The 16,299-nt window shown below is 41.2% G+C and overlaps 1 protein-coding gene across 3 annotated transcripts in view; it reads right to left on the bottom strand.

The window, feature by feature from the left end:
• Positions 1-11,352: 11,352 nt before the first annotated feature.
• The window catches only part of ITGA9 (integrin subunit alpha 9), a 298,314-nt gene continuing 293,367 nt past the window's right edge, over positions 11,353-16,299 (bottom strand). For 2 of the 3 annotated variants that reach the window (XM_039526655.1, XM_039526654.1), the window contains exon 28: positions 11,353-15,519. In XM_039526655.1, the coding sequence (XP_039382589.1) occupies positions 15,421-15,519 (99 nt within the window). In that variant the 3' untranslated portion in view covers positions 11,353-15,420. The remainder of the gene's footprint in view (positions 15,520-16,299) is intronic. The other variant, XM_039526656.1, reaches the window with a different exon arrangement.

Here is a 16,299-nt window from a genome sequence, read left to right as displayed (position 1 = left end):
GGTGCAGCCCAGTGGAGGAATGAAAGTATGCAGAAGCAGTTAAGAGGATGCTATGCTAGGCAGACAGCCTGCTACAACAAAGACACGACGCCACTATGCACAAGTGAACAGGTCTGAGTCCAAACACCAAACAGCCACGCAAAGTAATGGCAAACGGCAATAATCCAAACTGCAGTAGGAACCAGATAATATGAGGTAGCTCAGGACAGTGGTACAGACAAAACTGAAGACAACTGCAGAGTAACAACATAGCCATGGCCAGGACTTGGAGGACTTACAAAGAGCTTCAGCCATCAGCTGGCCTGACATAGGATAGTCAGAAAGTAGGTATATGAGCAACACAGAAGACCCACAGGATAGCATCCAATGGAATGAAGGCAGCAACAGGATGGAAGCAAGGCCCCCCACCAACAGCAATAGCCAAACAATAACCAGCACACTTGAAGGACTATGAGGCCTACCAGGCCTCAGTGGGCTGGTGGTAACAGCCAGGTCTCTGCTGTGGTCTATGTATTAGTAACCAGCTCTGGCCCCAGCAAGTCAGCATGCACTCAATACCCAACCACACACATTATTAAAAGAAGGATGCAGCAGCCTGCATAGAACTTGGAAAAAGCAGCACAGGTTGCAGGAGGGAAGAATTTGGAAGAGGCACCAGGAAGTTAGTCCATATGGAAATGACCTGAATGCTAGCAGTACTGCAATACCTCTGTATATTGGTCACTTAATAAGAGGCTTTTAGTTTTATAAGCCTGGAATGCTCTCATATCATCACCCAGCACATGGTACATGAGACTCCCAGAATCTCCACAGACAGCTTGCTGCCGTCTGGCCTCTAACAAGCATCTCCTAGCCCCAGACCCAAGGCTGGAATGCCCCCTACACCAGGGTTCACAAGGGAATCTCCGGAGGCAACCTTAAAGTTGTCTTCCATAGCACCTGCACTGTGAGAATTCCCTCCTGGCTGGATACAGGGCTTTTAGGGCTGCTTTACACTGCTCCGGCCCATTTATCTTGCTTAAAAGGGCCAGAACAGAGCTAGGAGCTTGCCTCCCCCACCATGACTGCATTTAAAGGCCTAGCCGTAATTAATAGTATCCCTTTCAAAGTTTAAATTAGCCTCAGTCACCTGTCACTTGAACAATGCGTTAGTTTAAAAAATGGTCACATGGCCTATGAACCTGTTGAAAGAGTCCATTTTGTGTGGGGTACACCAGCACTCGGAAATATACTGCACCTCTGCCACATCAGATAATTAACAAAATAAAACCGTCAAAATTCAATGTACAGGGCATCTGAAGGCAAATCAGCTCTGCAGCCATAGGGACATAGATGGGCTGCCAGAGAAACAGATCTGTTAAATAAATACATTCTTCATATGCTAACCCCAAACTATTACATAAAAATAGAGCCCTCTTAACTGAATACCTGCTAAAGGAATGGATGTGTTTTTGGCACACCAGAGTTGTACATTTAATAGGTTTTGCAGTGCCTGGAAACCTTCTAACCTACCTACCTGATTACGTACCACCAGACACACAACATCTGGGCAGATATTTATCTTGTTAAATTGAACATGCACCTGGCCCCTTAATTATCAGCTATAATTGACAACTTCATCATCTCAGAGCACTTCTCTGCCCATGCCACGCTGGTATAGGTAATTAGGTAATAATTAATGGTGCTTTCAGTGCATTTGTTCCTAGGAGCTCAGTTTTTTTCCATACTTCTGTTAAAAATGTTTGTTTTATCACATGAAAGACTGAGCATGAATGAAGATCAGCCTAGTTTGTCACAAATGTCTCAGTGCACAACATTGTCCAAGAGCTAACACTGAACTGGTATAGTTTAATTTTAAAGGCACGAGCCCATAGGCAGGCATCTTGGGCCAGGTTATATACTGCAGACAGCAACACAAAAAGCAGAAAGCAAAATTCCCAGCCTCTGGGCCACAGTACAAGGTCAGGGAGGGGAACGACATTCCTCGACCAAGTCCAACTTTCATGCAGTACTTCCCTCAACTCCCCAACTTTCAACTCTGTGGAGGAGGAAGAGGGGAGAAGGCATCTGATGGACAGGAGAGCAGCAGTGCCCAGTGGTGTATCCTGCCGTGCTTAATCTCTGCACTCTCCCTCTCTGAAGTCAATCATCAACTACTGGGTTGCTGTGCAGCACAACGTTTGTTTTCATTAGGGTTAAACGTTTTTTGTGGGTTTTTTTAAAGGTGTCAGCTCCCACAGCCTGACTAACCCCTTTTGAAGCTCTGGTGTGGACAAAGCAAGTTGTATTTTAGCATAGCCTCCTCCCTCAATAAAGCTCATAGTCATGGAGTCACAGTGCCTGGGTATACGGGATATAACAAGATCCTTTATTTTAACTTGAGTTCCTTCTGTTTTATGTGCCACTTAATCTTAGCCTCCCAAAGACTGTAATTTCTTATGTTTTAAAATTAATTTTCTTTTTCTTGATAATTTTTTTCCATGTTGAAAATCAGAAGGGAGGGAAACATTTTAGCCCTGCTTTTTACTATCTTTCAGCAATCTCTCAAATAAAATATATAGAGACACTTTAAATCGCTGCAGTCTTCTTACTGAATTTAAAACTTGAAACATGTATTCTGATCCCAGCTAATAACCAAGCATTTCATTTTTATTCAGCTTTCTATTGTCTGTTGCCACCATAAAAACAACACAGTAAATAACACCTAAATATCCATCAGGATTAAAAACAAATCCACGTTGCACAGTCATGATTATTCAATTTAGATAAACATTGGGATAACACCTCCTGATCTCTCTACACATGCCACGCACAGCCACCAGTTTGATGTAAGGCATGCAGTATTTGGCAAAGCACTAGATCAGGGGTCGGCAACCTCTGGCACGCGGCTCACCAGGCTAAGCACCCTGGCGGGCGGGGCCAGTTTGTTTATCTGCTGTGTCAGCAGGTTCGGCCGACCGCGGCTCCCACTGGCCGCTGTTCGCCGTCCCAGGCCAATGGGAGCGGCAGGAAGCAACGAGGGTGTCCCCACCCCCAGGGGGGGTATAAAGGTGTCTCAGATGTCCCCACCCTCCTGGCGGTATAAATAGCAATGTTGCCCGCAAGCCACAGCTTAGGCAAATAGAGTAAAGATGCATCCTATGGGTGTGGGTATATACTCAAGTACAGACCCAACACAGCTCTATGCTCATTCAAGCTGCACCTCCCCATTTGCACTACTATTTGTAGCAGTGTAGTATCCTGCTGCCTCCCTCCTACTGGAGCCTTTTCCTGCAGCACGAAAAAACTCCCACAGCAGGGAAAGGCACTGGCACGGGAGAGGCAGTGGGGAAATGCACAGGCTGCTCCACACTGCGGAGCCTTCCTTTCCCCACTGCCTCTCTGCTGCCAGAGCTTTTCCTTGCAGTAGAGAAAGGCTCTGGCAGCAGGGAGTACCACTGGGAAAGACTCTGGCAGCGGGAAAATGCTCTGCCAGCTCTCCATTGCTGAAGTGTTTCCCCACAGCAGGGAAAGACTCTGGCAGTGGGAAAGCCTTCCTCTGCCGCTGCCCTCTGCCAGAGCCTTTCGCTGCCATGTAGCTGCACGCTGCAGTGTAGTCACAGTGTGCTTTTCACTGCGGTGTGTAGCTACATGTACACTACCTGCTGCTGCCAGTCTGTAGTGTAAACATCACCTTAGAGAGCTATGTGGCCTGACAGTCTGAGGTCTGGAAGAGCTGTTCATAAAGCAAATAATGTAATTATTTTAGACTGTGGGCTGGTTTGTTCTTGTTGCATCCTCAGGTGCATTGCAATTCCTCCCCAGGAGGAGTTCAGTCTGGCTTAGACAGAATTTCATCCTGAGGCTCCTGGACTGTTCACACCAATGTGGCCATTGAATCAGACTTGGAGAAGATACAGCATTCAGTCAACTCCACACCCAGCCAGTTTTGCTCTCCAGGGTAGAAGGTGAGGCAGGGAAGATGGGCCTTGAGTTGACCCTGTCCTCCTAATCATCCACACCCCTTTCAGGTAGACTACACTCATATAGATTCTAGGAGGAAGCAGGAATTAAACCACGCCTGTCTCCCTTTCTCTCTGAGCTAGCTTTAATCCAGTTTGTATGGGTGACAATAGCAATGAAGACAGCAGTGCTGGCTTCAGAGATGGCTAGCGAACCAAGTATGTATCCAAGGTCCATGTGGGCTTGTACTAGTCATGCTGAAGCCTACACTGCACTGTCTCACTGCTATTGTTACTCGCACCAAATGGATTTAAGGTAGCTTGGGAAGGCTAGCCTGTGTACAGCTTTTGTGACTGGCCCTCCAAGTAGCAGTGCAAGGTCTCTTTAGGTATTGAAGGCTTCCTTCATTGTGTCCTCTCCTCAAACACTATGGCGTTAACCATAGTGGCAGTCACATGTGCTTAAAAGTTTGGTCAGAAAAAAAACAGAACGACTCAGAGCAGTATGCACCACACCCAGTGCTGACCAGTGCAAGACCAGGCCTAAAAGGTGTGGTTAAAAGCACCACACTTCATTTATTGTTCTTTACCCATTGTTGTTCTGTGCTTTGCTTTTTTTAAAAAAAGAACTAGAGTGACCCCTAGAGGGCAGTATCAAATCATCAATTTGCATTCTTGGGACAGGAAATCCATTGCTAGATTCTATAAATAAACACATTTACACAATAACAAGAGAGATATTAGGAGACCCAAATGTTTCTGGTTATTATTTTAGCTGCTGCTTCACTTAAAGCTTTTACTAATCCTCAGAAGCAAAATGTTTGCTGAATTCCTGTTCTGCAGGAGCGTCATCATACCCTGCTTTGCTTACAGAATGTTTTCTTTCCCCTGGAGAAAGCTTTCCTGGTGGAGAACATTTGTTTTTACTTTCAAGGGTGATAGCTACATGTCATGGCCCAGACCTACTTTGAGTATTCAGATGTCCTTTGGCCTTGCACTACATAAAGCAATGGTCTTTCTCCAGTAAAAATGTGCTTTAATTCAGAGTTCAGATACTAACTAAACTCAGTTTGTCCTTTTTTATTTACCTGACAGTTTTCCCTTTTATGAACCACAGGTGCTTGACGTTTTCTGTATAATTTGAGATCATTTAAAACATTCACAGAGAGGTCTAAAACCCAAAGCATCTTTTCCTGTTACTCCTGTTTGTATTATCTTTAACCATTCACACTTGTTTTCAGCTAGCCATTTTCAATTGATTGTTATAGTTCTACACTACTGCTATAAAATGAGTTGGAGAATCAGCTTATAGAACCAGATGGCATGATACTGAAAGCCGCTGAACACCTTCAACCACCCATTAAAATCAATTGGCCTGTCACTGTCCTCATTAGAGTTTGGGGGGGAAGAGAAAGTTTTCCATTCCTGTGAGAATTTGAGATAAAAAAAAAAATCTGATCCGAATCAGGACAAAAATTTTCACAAAGTGGATAAAATGCAGATTGGATCTGAATTATTGAAATGTTTCATGTCAATATTTTGAAGTGTTGCATTTTTGACCTTTTAAATGTTTGGCTTTTTTATTATAAATGAACTTTACATTTCAAACTGAAAAGTCAGTTCAATCTGAAAAGCGGAACTTTTTCATTTAAAAAATGTCCCATTTTACCATTTCAAAACAGGACATTTGTTAAAAATAACCCTTTCTCTCAGTCTCAGTTTTGACAAATCAGCCTTTTCGGACAAAAAATAGTTGTTCTGAAAAATTTCTGATTAGCTCTCATTGATATCAATGGGTGCAGGATCAGGCCAATGTGAGTTGAGGGGTGCTGTCAAGGGTAAAGCTCCTAATTAGCAAAACCAATTAAGTCAAACAAAATAGAACTCACTTCACAATGGGACCAAGTTTTGGTCCCTATTATTTATTATGGGGCAATATCTTGAAGTCCTTTTCTCAGTTTTCAGCCTTTACTCAGGCAAACTCCCATGATTTTTTTTATGTCTAAGTGTACCACTCCCACTATGTGAGGCAACTGTCTGCCACTCTGTCACAGCTTGCAGGAGTTTTGGATTGGTTCATTATTTGCATTAGAACCACGACATTTTACGTGAGAAAGGATGACTATCGATTTTTTATGTATTTTACTATTAACTTTGATTCTCTCCTGTTGCCCATGAGTTAATGACATAACAATAGCAAAAACGATCTAAGCCCTTCATTTTGTGGGTACAATGGACTAAACCCTGGGGTCCAATTCAGTCTTACTCCTTATGCAGGCCAACCCATGACTGGCAGTCTTATAGACAGTAGCAAATACTGTACACCATATTTGTATGTCAATATTAAAATATGGTTGCCTAAAACTAGCCTCCTAAACCCATATTTAGGCTCCCTAGCCCAGCAAATTCCATGGAAGTCAGCAGTTTGCTCTCATAAGCCTTTGCAGGACTGCAACCTTACCGCTCCCTCAGGAGCTACGTGGCTCATGTACCTAAACATTATAAATGCATCTTGCTTCAGGTGCTATTAGTACAGCGCTTTGATTTCCATCCCTCCACCATTAGAGGCATGTTCTGTGACATCTCACTTTCACCCACTCGGTTACGTTCCCTACTGCCATTGAAAAAGCAATGTGGCTCCTCAATATATGCAGAGTTCAATGAATATGTCCCTGACCTCAGAACTAATGCTCTCACATTTTCATTCCTTAGCCTGAAAATGTAATGATTTCTAACATGCCAGCTCATGCTCCGCTCTAAATTTGTAGTTGCTGAGCCTCATTCTCCTTCCCCCTTAAACCAGTTTCAGACTGGTATAACTCCATTAGTGCCAGTCGAGTTAATCCTGATTTATACCAGTGCAAGAGCAGGGCCACACAGAGGTTTTTTGGGCCAAAACCTGAAACTGAGCACATATCCCCAAAACTGAGACCCCCAAAGGAAGGGGGTGGTTGGAAAGGCAGTACACCCAGCACTCACCTCCCAGCTGCAGCTCTTGTCCCATGGGGCTGGGCCTGGCTTCCCATTCAAGCATTTGCACCCTGGTGCACATGATCACAGCACCACTCAGGTTTGGCAGGACTGCCTCTCCGTCATGATGGAGGGGCATCCATGCCAAATTTGAGGGAGTGGTGTTGCAACCAGGCACAAGGTGGGCTCAGCACCAAGTCACTTAGCTTCTCTTTTCCTCAGTTATCCATCTGTAAAATGGGGAGAATAGTATTTCCCTATCATACAGGGTGTTGTGAGGATAAATACATTAAAGATTGTGGGGTGCTCAGAAACTTCAGCACAGAGACCATGTAAGTATCTTAGCTAAATAGAAATATTTGAAAGTCAAAACAATCTAAATATATATTTAATGGAACATTGTTAGGAAATTTGGGCCCTAAATTTAGGTTCTGTGAGAACAAGAAAAAGAAAGAAAGAAAGAAAGAAAGAAAGAAAGAAAGAAAGAAAGTTGCAAAACCTTTTTATTAGTAGAAATATGTTCTTGATTTTTTAATCTTTTATAGTTTTTTTATTTAAACATTTCCACTGAAGTGATGGGACCCCAATCATAACAGCATTGATTGGTGATACGACCTGAAGAGCAAAAGCAACTAAAAACAGAAAGTAAAACTTAAATTAACTGTCAAAGCGGAGTAAACAAAGTAAATAAAATAAGTGCCAAATGTCAACAAACAGCATCAACACTGAAAAGTAAATACAATTGTTAAAGTTTTACTATTTTGGGGAGGATTCAGAAGTGCTCTGAATCCCAATGGTGGGCCAAGTTGTAGCATGGGATTCCTGAACACCACATTGGCCCCAGTTAAATGCCTGATATGTAAGAGTAGGGAGCTGGGCGCATAACTCCCTTCCCAGGGTTAAAGTAGTAAAGTTGCACTCAGGCACTTAAAATCCAGCCCATGTGTCTGTTATTCATTTGCCTGCATGTCCTGATCACTTGTTAAAGTTTTACTATATTGAGCCCTAATCCTGTGAGCCCTGTGCTTGCAAGATCAGGGCCCCGATATTTAATGTAAAATGAGCAGGGGAATGTTATCTCTATTTCATCTTTCTAATGGCTTTACAAATATACTATGTATGAATAGGAAAATTACAGGATATTATTACATATTTATGGATGAATTAATGTTATTAAGATTGTTAACTTTGATTATCATTATTAAATAGAAAAGATGTGCCATGAAAATATTAGTAAGCTATATTAGCTATACTTTTAAGTATAAGATCAAGGAGCTGATAGTAGGCACATGTTAGAGACTGAATAACTAAATCTATGGAAGTCTAAATTGCATTTTTCATTAATAAATGTAAGGTCTGTACTTTTGGAATAGTGTCATTAGGTTATTAAAAAAACCATAGGGGAAAAAGAATTGTGATGACTTATCTTTTATTTAAAATGTTCCGTGTCAATCATTACAAATATAGCTTGACAGAGATTGTACATCACAGCCCAGGCCCCTTTTCTCTACAGTAGTATTGCTCATTGTACAGCAACAGTAGTATCTAGGCTAGACAGTGTTCCCCCCTCCCCCAATGGGCTCCTCCTATTCTCAGAATATTTTTGGTGAAATTCCTTCAGGAGATCAAGAGCGTGAACATTTTCTTGTGGGTCCCAGGATTGTTCCTCTGGCCCATACCCCCTCTAGTCCAGGGGTTTCAAACTGCATTGCACCGCGACCCGCTTCTGATAACAAAAATTACTACACGACCCCAGGAGGGGGGACCGAAGCCTGAGTCACCCAAGCGCCGCAGCCTTGCATGTGTGGGGGGAAATCCTGAGCCCCACAGGGGCAACCCCATAAAAATGGGGTTGTGACCCACTTTGGGGTCCCGACCCACAGTTTGAGAACCGCTGCTCTAGTCTATCAGATACTGGAGCTTCCCTCTGACTTGCTGGGAGTTGAGGACCTATGGACTTTGTATTCCTCCTGTCCATGGACAATTACTGGGGGTGGAGGAAGGGCTAGCCAGTCAGGAAAAAGATTGTCGCTGAATGGCTTGAGGAAAGAAACATGAAAGATGAGGTGAATCTTGAGGGATTCTGGGAGTTGAAGCTTGAAGGACACTGGATGTGTTTGCTCGATGATCTGAAGGACCCGAGTTTTGATAGTCAAGCTTAGTGGAAGGACAGTCTGTTCTCAGGTTCCAAGTAGAGAGGCAAACCTTTCCCCCTACTGCAATGCTTAGAAGTTACTTCTTTAGTAATAAGTAAGTGCTCCTTAAGTTCTTTGTGTGTTTTCTGGAGGTGAAGGACCAGGTCTGTGGTTGCTGAGATGGCAGAGCTTTCAGGTAGGTCTGGATGGAATCAGGAGTGAAACCAAAATTTGTAAAGAATAGGGTCTGGTGGGTTAAAGAGTGGGAGCCAATCAACCTCATGGAAATTCAGAAAACAGTTTACACACTGCACCAGGTTCTTGTTGACTCTTTCAGTTTGACTGTCAGTCTGCAGATGGTAGGCTGTAGAGGTTAGGGGCTTGGTGCCAAAAAGGTGAAGACATTCCTATCAGAACTGAGAAATAACTAGGGGGCCTGGATCTGAAATGATGCATGTCAGTATGCCATAGTACTAAAAAACCTGCTCCAGGAAAGCTTGTAGAGTTTCACAGGCAGATGGCACGGTGTGGCAGGGAATAAAATGGACCATCTTGGTCAGGAGGTCCACTACAGTCAGGATAACTGAGTTCCCTTAGGAGCATGGGAACTCCACTCTAAGTCCATTGAGAGGGTGGGCCCAGGCCACGGAGGGGTGGGGAGAAGCAGAAGGAGGCCCACAGATTTGGCTTGCAGGTTCTTCATATGGGTGCAGCAGTCACAGGACCTAAAATAGTTTTTAACATTTAAAAATATTTAACAATGAGGGGTTCAGAGGTAGGCAGGACTGGAGCAAGGGCTGGACAGGAAGCAAGTCTGGTGCAAATGCAAGGGTGGAACGCACTGAGCAGCCACTGTGTTGCTGTTGCTGCCAGGCTTAAATAGGGATCTCTTGGCTCTTCTGTCCAATCAGGGAGCACAGTCACTTAGTGACGGTCTATTGGACCCAGCCCAGCTCACTGGATTGCTAGGAGACTGCACCGAGACCCAGATGAGCTCCTGCACTAGCAGTGATGAACAAATCTAAAGAAGTTTTCAGATTCAGCTGAGGTTAGTGTCTATAAATGTAGCTGCTTAGTCTAAATGCATTAGTCTGAGATTTTTGGCTAGACCAGGCTCTCATGAGATTTCCAGGACTTTCTGGTTGTGTCCGCAAGCACAGTATTGGTCACAGAATGCTGGTATTTCTCTTTTGTCTTCTGTTTACAGAATCATTGGATTTCACAGAGCTCCTGTCATCCAAGGCTTTCAAAGTGTGTTGCAAAAGAGAGATATTATCCCAACTTAACAGATGTGCAGACTCCTGACGCCTAATCCCCTGCTCCAACCACTAGACATGCTGTCTTTTGTAAAACAGGGGTGTTTTTTTTCCTGGGAGGAACTTTTGGGACTTTAGCGTTTCAGGTTTAGTTCAAAGATTTTTCATTTTGTTTTTTTCTTTTTAAATGAAGATTAAGGCCCGTTTTTATTTTATTAAATAGATTTCACCTCTTGAAATTATGAGAAACAAAACCCAGAGAAAGAAAGGTATAAGTAATAGAAAGGAGAAACAGGGCAACCAAACGAATAAACTGGCTTGATAAGCCAGACAAAAACAGTTTTTACTCATATGCTATGACACTGAAGGGAGAAGGGTAGATTGAGTTAAAGAAAATTTTGCTTTTAGATTCACTGTTTTCCTAAATCTGGACTAAGGTACAAGTCTTGACAAGCAAAACTACAATCATTTTTAAATTTTATCCAAGTTCATACTTGACTAAAATATTGCTCCAATGCCTTGCATCATTTGACAGGGTTGTCCTTTCTGAACAGCCAAAATATAGCGTGTTCTCCAGTATGAGTTTGGTTTGATGAAGCTAATGTGGTATTATCAAACATAAAATTAATGGCAATGGGCATTATCATTTCATTGGATTTACCATAATGTAGTCAAATTCCCAGTTTTTCATCAAATAAATATAGAAGATTACCTTAAATTTAAGTGTCAACAGTTATTGTCTTAACAGTAATACAAAACGTTCAAACTTTTAACCCAATCCTGCAAACACTTGAGCCTGTTGCTTGCTTAACTTCACTACTCTGAGTGCCCTACTCAGGGTAGTAAAATTAAGTATATAAGTGTTTGCAAGATCAGAGCCTAATCCTGATTTGTAAAACATGCATAGACTTCAATAAAAGGCTACCATTATCAGAAATAAATAAGTGCGTACACAATTCCTTCAAACCACAAAATGGAAATGTTTTTAACTAATCAAAAGCAAAATATTTGAGTTGGACAAAAGTGATAAAAATAGTCACATTATTTGAATAATTTTGTAGCCACTTTTTATTCCAAAAAAAAAAAAAGTTGTAGTTTTGTAAACCTGACATTTCCAAAACAGTGCAAGTGAATCAGAATACAGGTGCACACATAGCTTCTAAATACAGGTGACATTGATAATAGTGAGACATGTTCTTCCACCAAAAATTCACAACATTTTTTACAATTTTGCAATACACACAGAGTGAAATTTTAAGAAGAAAAAAAAGAGTGAAAATGGGGCAGGTACCCTGCTGTATATGCAATTTCATGCTCCAAAGCAGTTACACTCTTCATGCCAGTTTAATCAATGTACAATGTAAGCCAATTCCTACCCTCATTTACATCCGAGCAATCCCACTGAGTGTATGAATTTAAATGAAGGCAGAAGTTAGGTCTATGATTCCCTTAAATCCTTTAGTGAAAACAACATATATATTCCCATGTCACATGGATAATATCATGCCTGAAAATTGTGCAAGATTCCAAACCGTGCCCATAAACAGAAGACATTCAAAGAAAGATGGCACTAAGCATTATCAAATGCAGCCTTTGCACTTTGAATCATTGCTGCTTTTGTTCATTCAATTTACCTGAACATTCTTGATTTCAAAGAGGGTCCTTCACTATTTGTTGACATTTCAAAGTATAAGGATTTTGTTACCCTTAATATTGGGTGCCATTCCTGCAGCATTTAAGAAGTCATCTCTTCCCCCATCACCCTTGCCCTAAGGCAAGACTATGCACTCTATTATTTATTCGCTCAAGAAAGGGATTCAGTAGATTTTAGGCAGTGCATAGGTCCCACACTAGCCCTCTGCACGGAGGTGAATTTTATTCACTGAGCTTTGTCTCAAATCTTTCTCTGACTATAAAGGACAGTCGAGGGTGCTTGGGGGGCACCCTGAACATGGCAGAAACTGCCGTAAGTGATTTGTATCTTTGTGCTCCCTTGTGAAAAAACAGCACACCTTTAGCACACATCTACTTTATATACATATTTGAAGTGTGCTACGTTTTCATAAGGGTTTGGTTTTCTTATCAGAAGCTGATTAAAACCAACTGATACTTGATCAAAACCTGTAGGTTTCATGCAATTTGAATTTATTATTTTTTTAAATATGCTCTGTCCTAGTGTATTTCATGGTTAAATCTTACCATCCTAAGTGGAACTAGGGAGCAGTCACAGTGGACCGTGCCAAGAAACTGATAGGGAAATTCATGATGAGCTTATATAGAAAGACTAAACCTTTTGTGACATTTGAACCACAAAATACCTAACACCACACAGCAGCTGAGATCCTCTATGATTTTATTGAGTATTTATGGTATATTGTCACTAATCTAGCCAAACAATGTCATTTTGTATGAGTCAAGACACATATTAAATATCTTTATTATTAAATAAGGATCTCTCTCCTTTCCTCCATATTTTGACTTGACCTAGGCAATCCCTTATACTGCTCTATTCTCTCTCTTGTATCCAGTCCCTTACAACAAAACACCTTTCTCAGTCTGTGGACTTCTTCAGTACAAACAGACACATTGAGCCAAATATATTCCTGGCAAAAGTACTTTGAAGTCAGTGGAATTATACCAGAGTGAATTTGGCTCAAGTCTGGGATACTAAATAGTGCAATAGGAGACAATTATCCTTTGGCTTTGTGCTCATTAAAAATAATTTGTAGCTTGCAATAAGTGAGTATAGCAATGTTCTTGATTACTGGATCCTTTCATGTTCTGGCTATGTGATCATTTGCTGCACTAAGGCTTGGTCTACATTACCAACTTATGTCAATATAAACTACATCACCCAGGGGTGTGGAAAATCCACACCCTGGTGTGACATTGTTATCCTGACCTAGCCCCCTTGCATAGACACCTCTTGGGGAGGTGGAGTATCTCTTGGAGTATCTCTGTGCAGTTGCGTTGCTGCCGTGCTGTAAGGGTAGATCTGCTAAATCTGTTCTATTTATACTTCTGTCATCATTTTGGGAAAGGCGGCTGACCAACATAGATAAGAAGGCCCTTCAGTGACAAATTTTGAGTGGATACAACATTATCTCTGTCTCCTTTCCTAGAGATTAGGATAGATACAGTTGCTACATAAAGTATCAACCTGCAGCCAAATAAGGGGCACATAAAAAAAATGCATGAGTACGGACATGATTCATATTTTGTAGTTGGAAATGATAGAGAATTTGCAAAGAAAATGCCTCTTCACAAGTGTAAGGATCAGGTAAGTACTCATGCAGATTTCTGGTTTATTCTTTGCATTCAAGTCTTCAGTGTTCCTGCAGTACTCTTTCATCATGCTGCTGTATGACACCAGTTATGATCTTGCTCCTTTTTCATCTCCTGCTAACACATAGGGCTTGATTCTCCTCTCCCTTACATTGATTTTATACCAGCATATCAGGGCCGGCTCCAGCGTTTTTGCCGCCCCAAGCTTCATTCTTCAGCAGCAATTCGGCGGCAGGTCCTTCCCTCCGAGAGGGACTGAGAGACCAGCCGCCGAATTGCCACCGAAGAGCTGGACGTGCCGCCCCTTTCCATTGGCCGCTCCAAGCACCTGCTTGCAGTGCTGGTGCCTGGAGCCGGCCCTGCAGCATTATCAATGTAATTACTCCCGATGTATTCTGCTGAAATGTAAGAGCAGAAGCAGACCAATAATGTCTATAAATAAGTAGTGTACCAATAGCACTATTTCTAGTCAGATACCAACCAGCTTTCTATGAACATCATTAGCACAGAGTTTCTTCCAGCCCAGTAAGAAATCTGCTAAAGAATTATTTGAGAGTGAGGGTCTGCATTTTAGCAAGGTCTGTGCCAGAATTCAACTCAGTTTTTAATACTAGATGAAAGATGATAGCTAGTATTAAAAGCATCCAAATATGAAACCTCAAGATTTAGAAATACATCTAATTTGCTCATCTATCTAATACAACTATTGTTCTAAAGATTATCATGTAAACCATCTTGTAACTTGGATGTATAAAATTTAGATGGCAGGCATAATGGTCAGACCGTGTAGCTACGTATCACTAGCTTGTACAGCAACATGTGAAATAGATTATGACCATTAACAATATCAAAGACCATCTTTTATATCATGAATTTTGACATAATTAATTCCATTTTTAACCCAAAGTAATTAGTTGATGCCTAAGTGGTTGGCCCAATTATATCCTTGCAGTATCTTGTTGCCCATTGTCAGAGGATTACAGATTGTGGGAGACAGAGTTGGCCAAAGGAAGACATTCTTCACTGCTTTCTTCAGTGCAATATGCCCTGTGATCAAAAGGTTATATTCCTGAAATACAAGAGGCAACGTGGAACTATAATTCTTGTTACTTGGCTGTGAGTAATTGTTTCCCACAACTCAGATTAGTAACGGATAAATTCAAATGCAGAAAATCATATGTGAGTAATACTTTAGGTTCTTTAGCTCATAACTCAAAAATCAACTTCAGCTTAAAAAATGTGAAAAGACTTTGGCTTATTGCCATTAAATGGTCTATATACATTACCAAGCCTTGTGGATTTGCTATGTGAGGTTTTTCAACTAGTTTCATCTGAAAGTCTTTTTTTTTTGCATTGAAGTTCAAAAGTACAATAAGATTTATATATACATATATGTATTTCCAAGGTTTTAGCCAGATATCAGTGCTTGAGTGAACTATATAGCTATTCAATAGAAACAATAAAACATTGATACAAATATAAAGACATAATCAGTATAAAAAGCTTATATTTATAAAAATACTTTTAGGTATCAGTCTTCCCCTGAGGGTATACCACATATGTTGGATTCATAAATATTGCTCTGCACTGCAGCTTGGTTACCAAAGTTCAAAGTTCAACTCTTACAGGAAATGTAAATCGTTCCAGTCACCAGACATGGCTGCAGTGGTTGCCTCAGGATATGTTCCCTAGCTTGTTAGGATGATGAAGAACACAGCATCAACAGGGCCTCCGAAAAATCTGGAGAAGATTCCTTCTTCCACATATGGAAGATACAAGAGCAGGACCAATAGGCTAGCAAGTGTGTGTCACGTGACCCTTTTTTCTGGCAGTTCATTGATTTTTCTGGACCCAGTCCCAACTATCTTCATTCTCCTTCCTGTTTTTCTCAGCCTCAATGATTTCTTTGTATCTCCTGCGAAAGAAGCCCATCTGCAAATTGAAAAGAATTATCATTATAAATAATGATGCCATGAATTAAAATCTATCCTGGTTTTGATAAACAATTTGGCTCCGATTCTAATCTCATTGGTGTAAAACTGAAAAGGTTATTTAAGTCAATGGAGTTGGGCCTGATTTACATTAATGTAAATGAGATCAGTATCAGGTCCAAGTTTTCATGAGTTCTCTTCTTCCTTTTATCTTAACTACTTTTGATAGTTATATAAAACACAATTTTAAAAAAAAGCAGTTCAAATATTTTCAGAAAACAAAAAATACTAGAAGTGGGCTGAAGAGGCAGTATTCTGATCCAGAACCAGGTCAGAACTGGACTAGAATCTGGGTATGAGTCTAAATCAGAGCTAGGGTTTGCCAAAATCTCATGAACTGTCCTTGGCGATTCTGGACCAAAATGGCACAAATCTTGTGAGATCAGATGACCTTGCATTAATTGGATCCTCTTATGTGATGGAAGTCTCACAAGATCAACCACTTTCACAAGCTTCCATTTGTATCCAAATCAGAAAATAAGCCTTTTGGGGCCTGGGTCAGACACGGAAATCAGAATCTTAAGGGGTTCAGTTTCCAGATTCTGGAATCAGTCCAGATCTAATACCTATGTATAAAACTATAGTTTTGTCAATATTTATTGCTGAATTTGTCAGCAGTAGAGGCTTTCCTGGGTAAATGTGGTAATCCCTGCCCATTGTGAGGCAGGTAGTTCATTACCTTGTGATCCTAGCTAGCTGAACTGCTACTCAACGCAAGGCA

This window comes from Mauremys reevesii, linkage group 2 (assembly GCF_016161935.1).
Source record: "Mauremys reevesii isolate NIE-2019 linkage group 2, ASM1616193v1, whole genome shotgun sequence".
Lineage (NCBI taxonomy): Eukaryota > Metazoa > Chordata > Testudines > Geoemydidae > Mauremys > Mauremys reevesii.
Note: the sequence above shows the minus strand (reverse complement) of the source record. Positions and strands in the feature narration are given on the sequence as shown.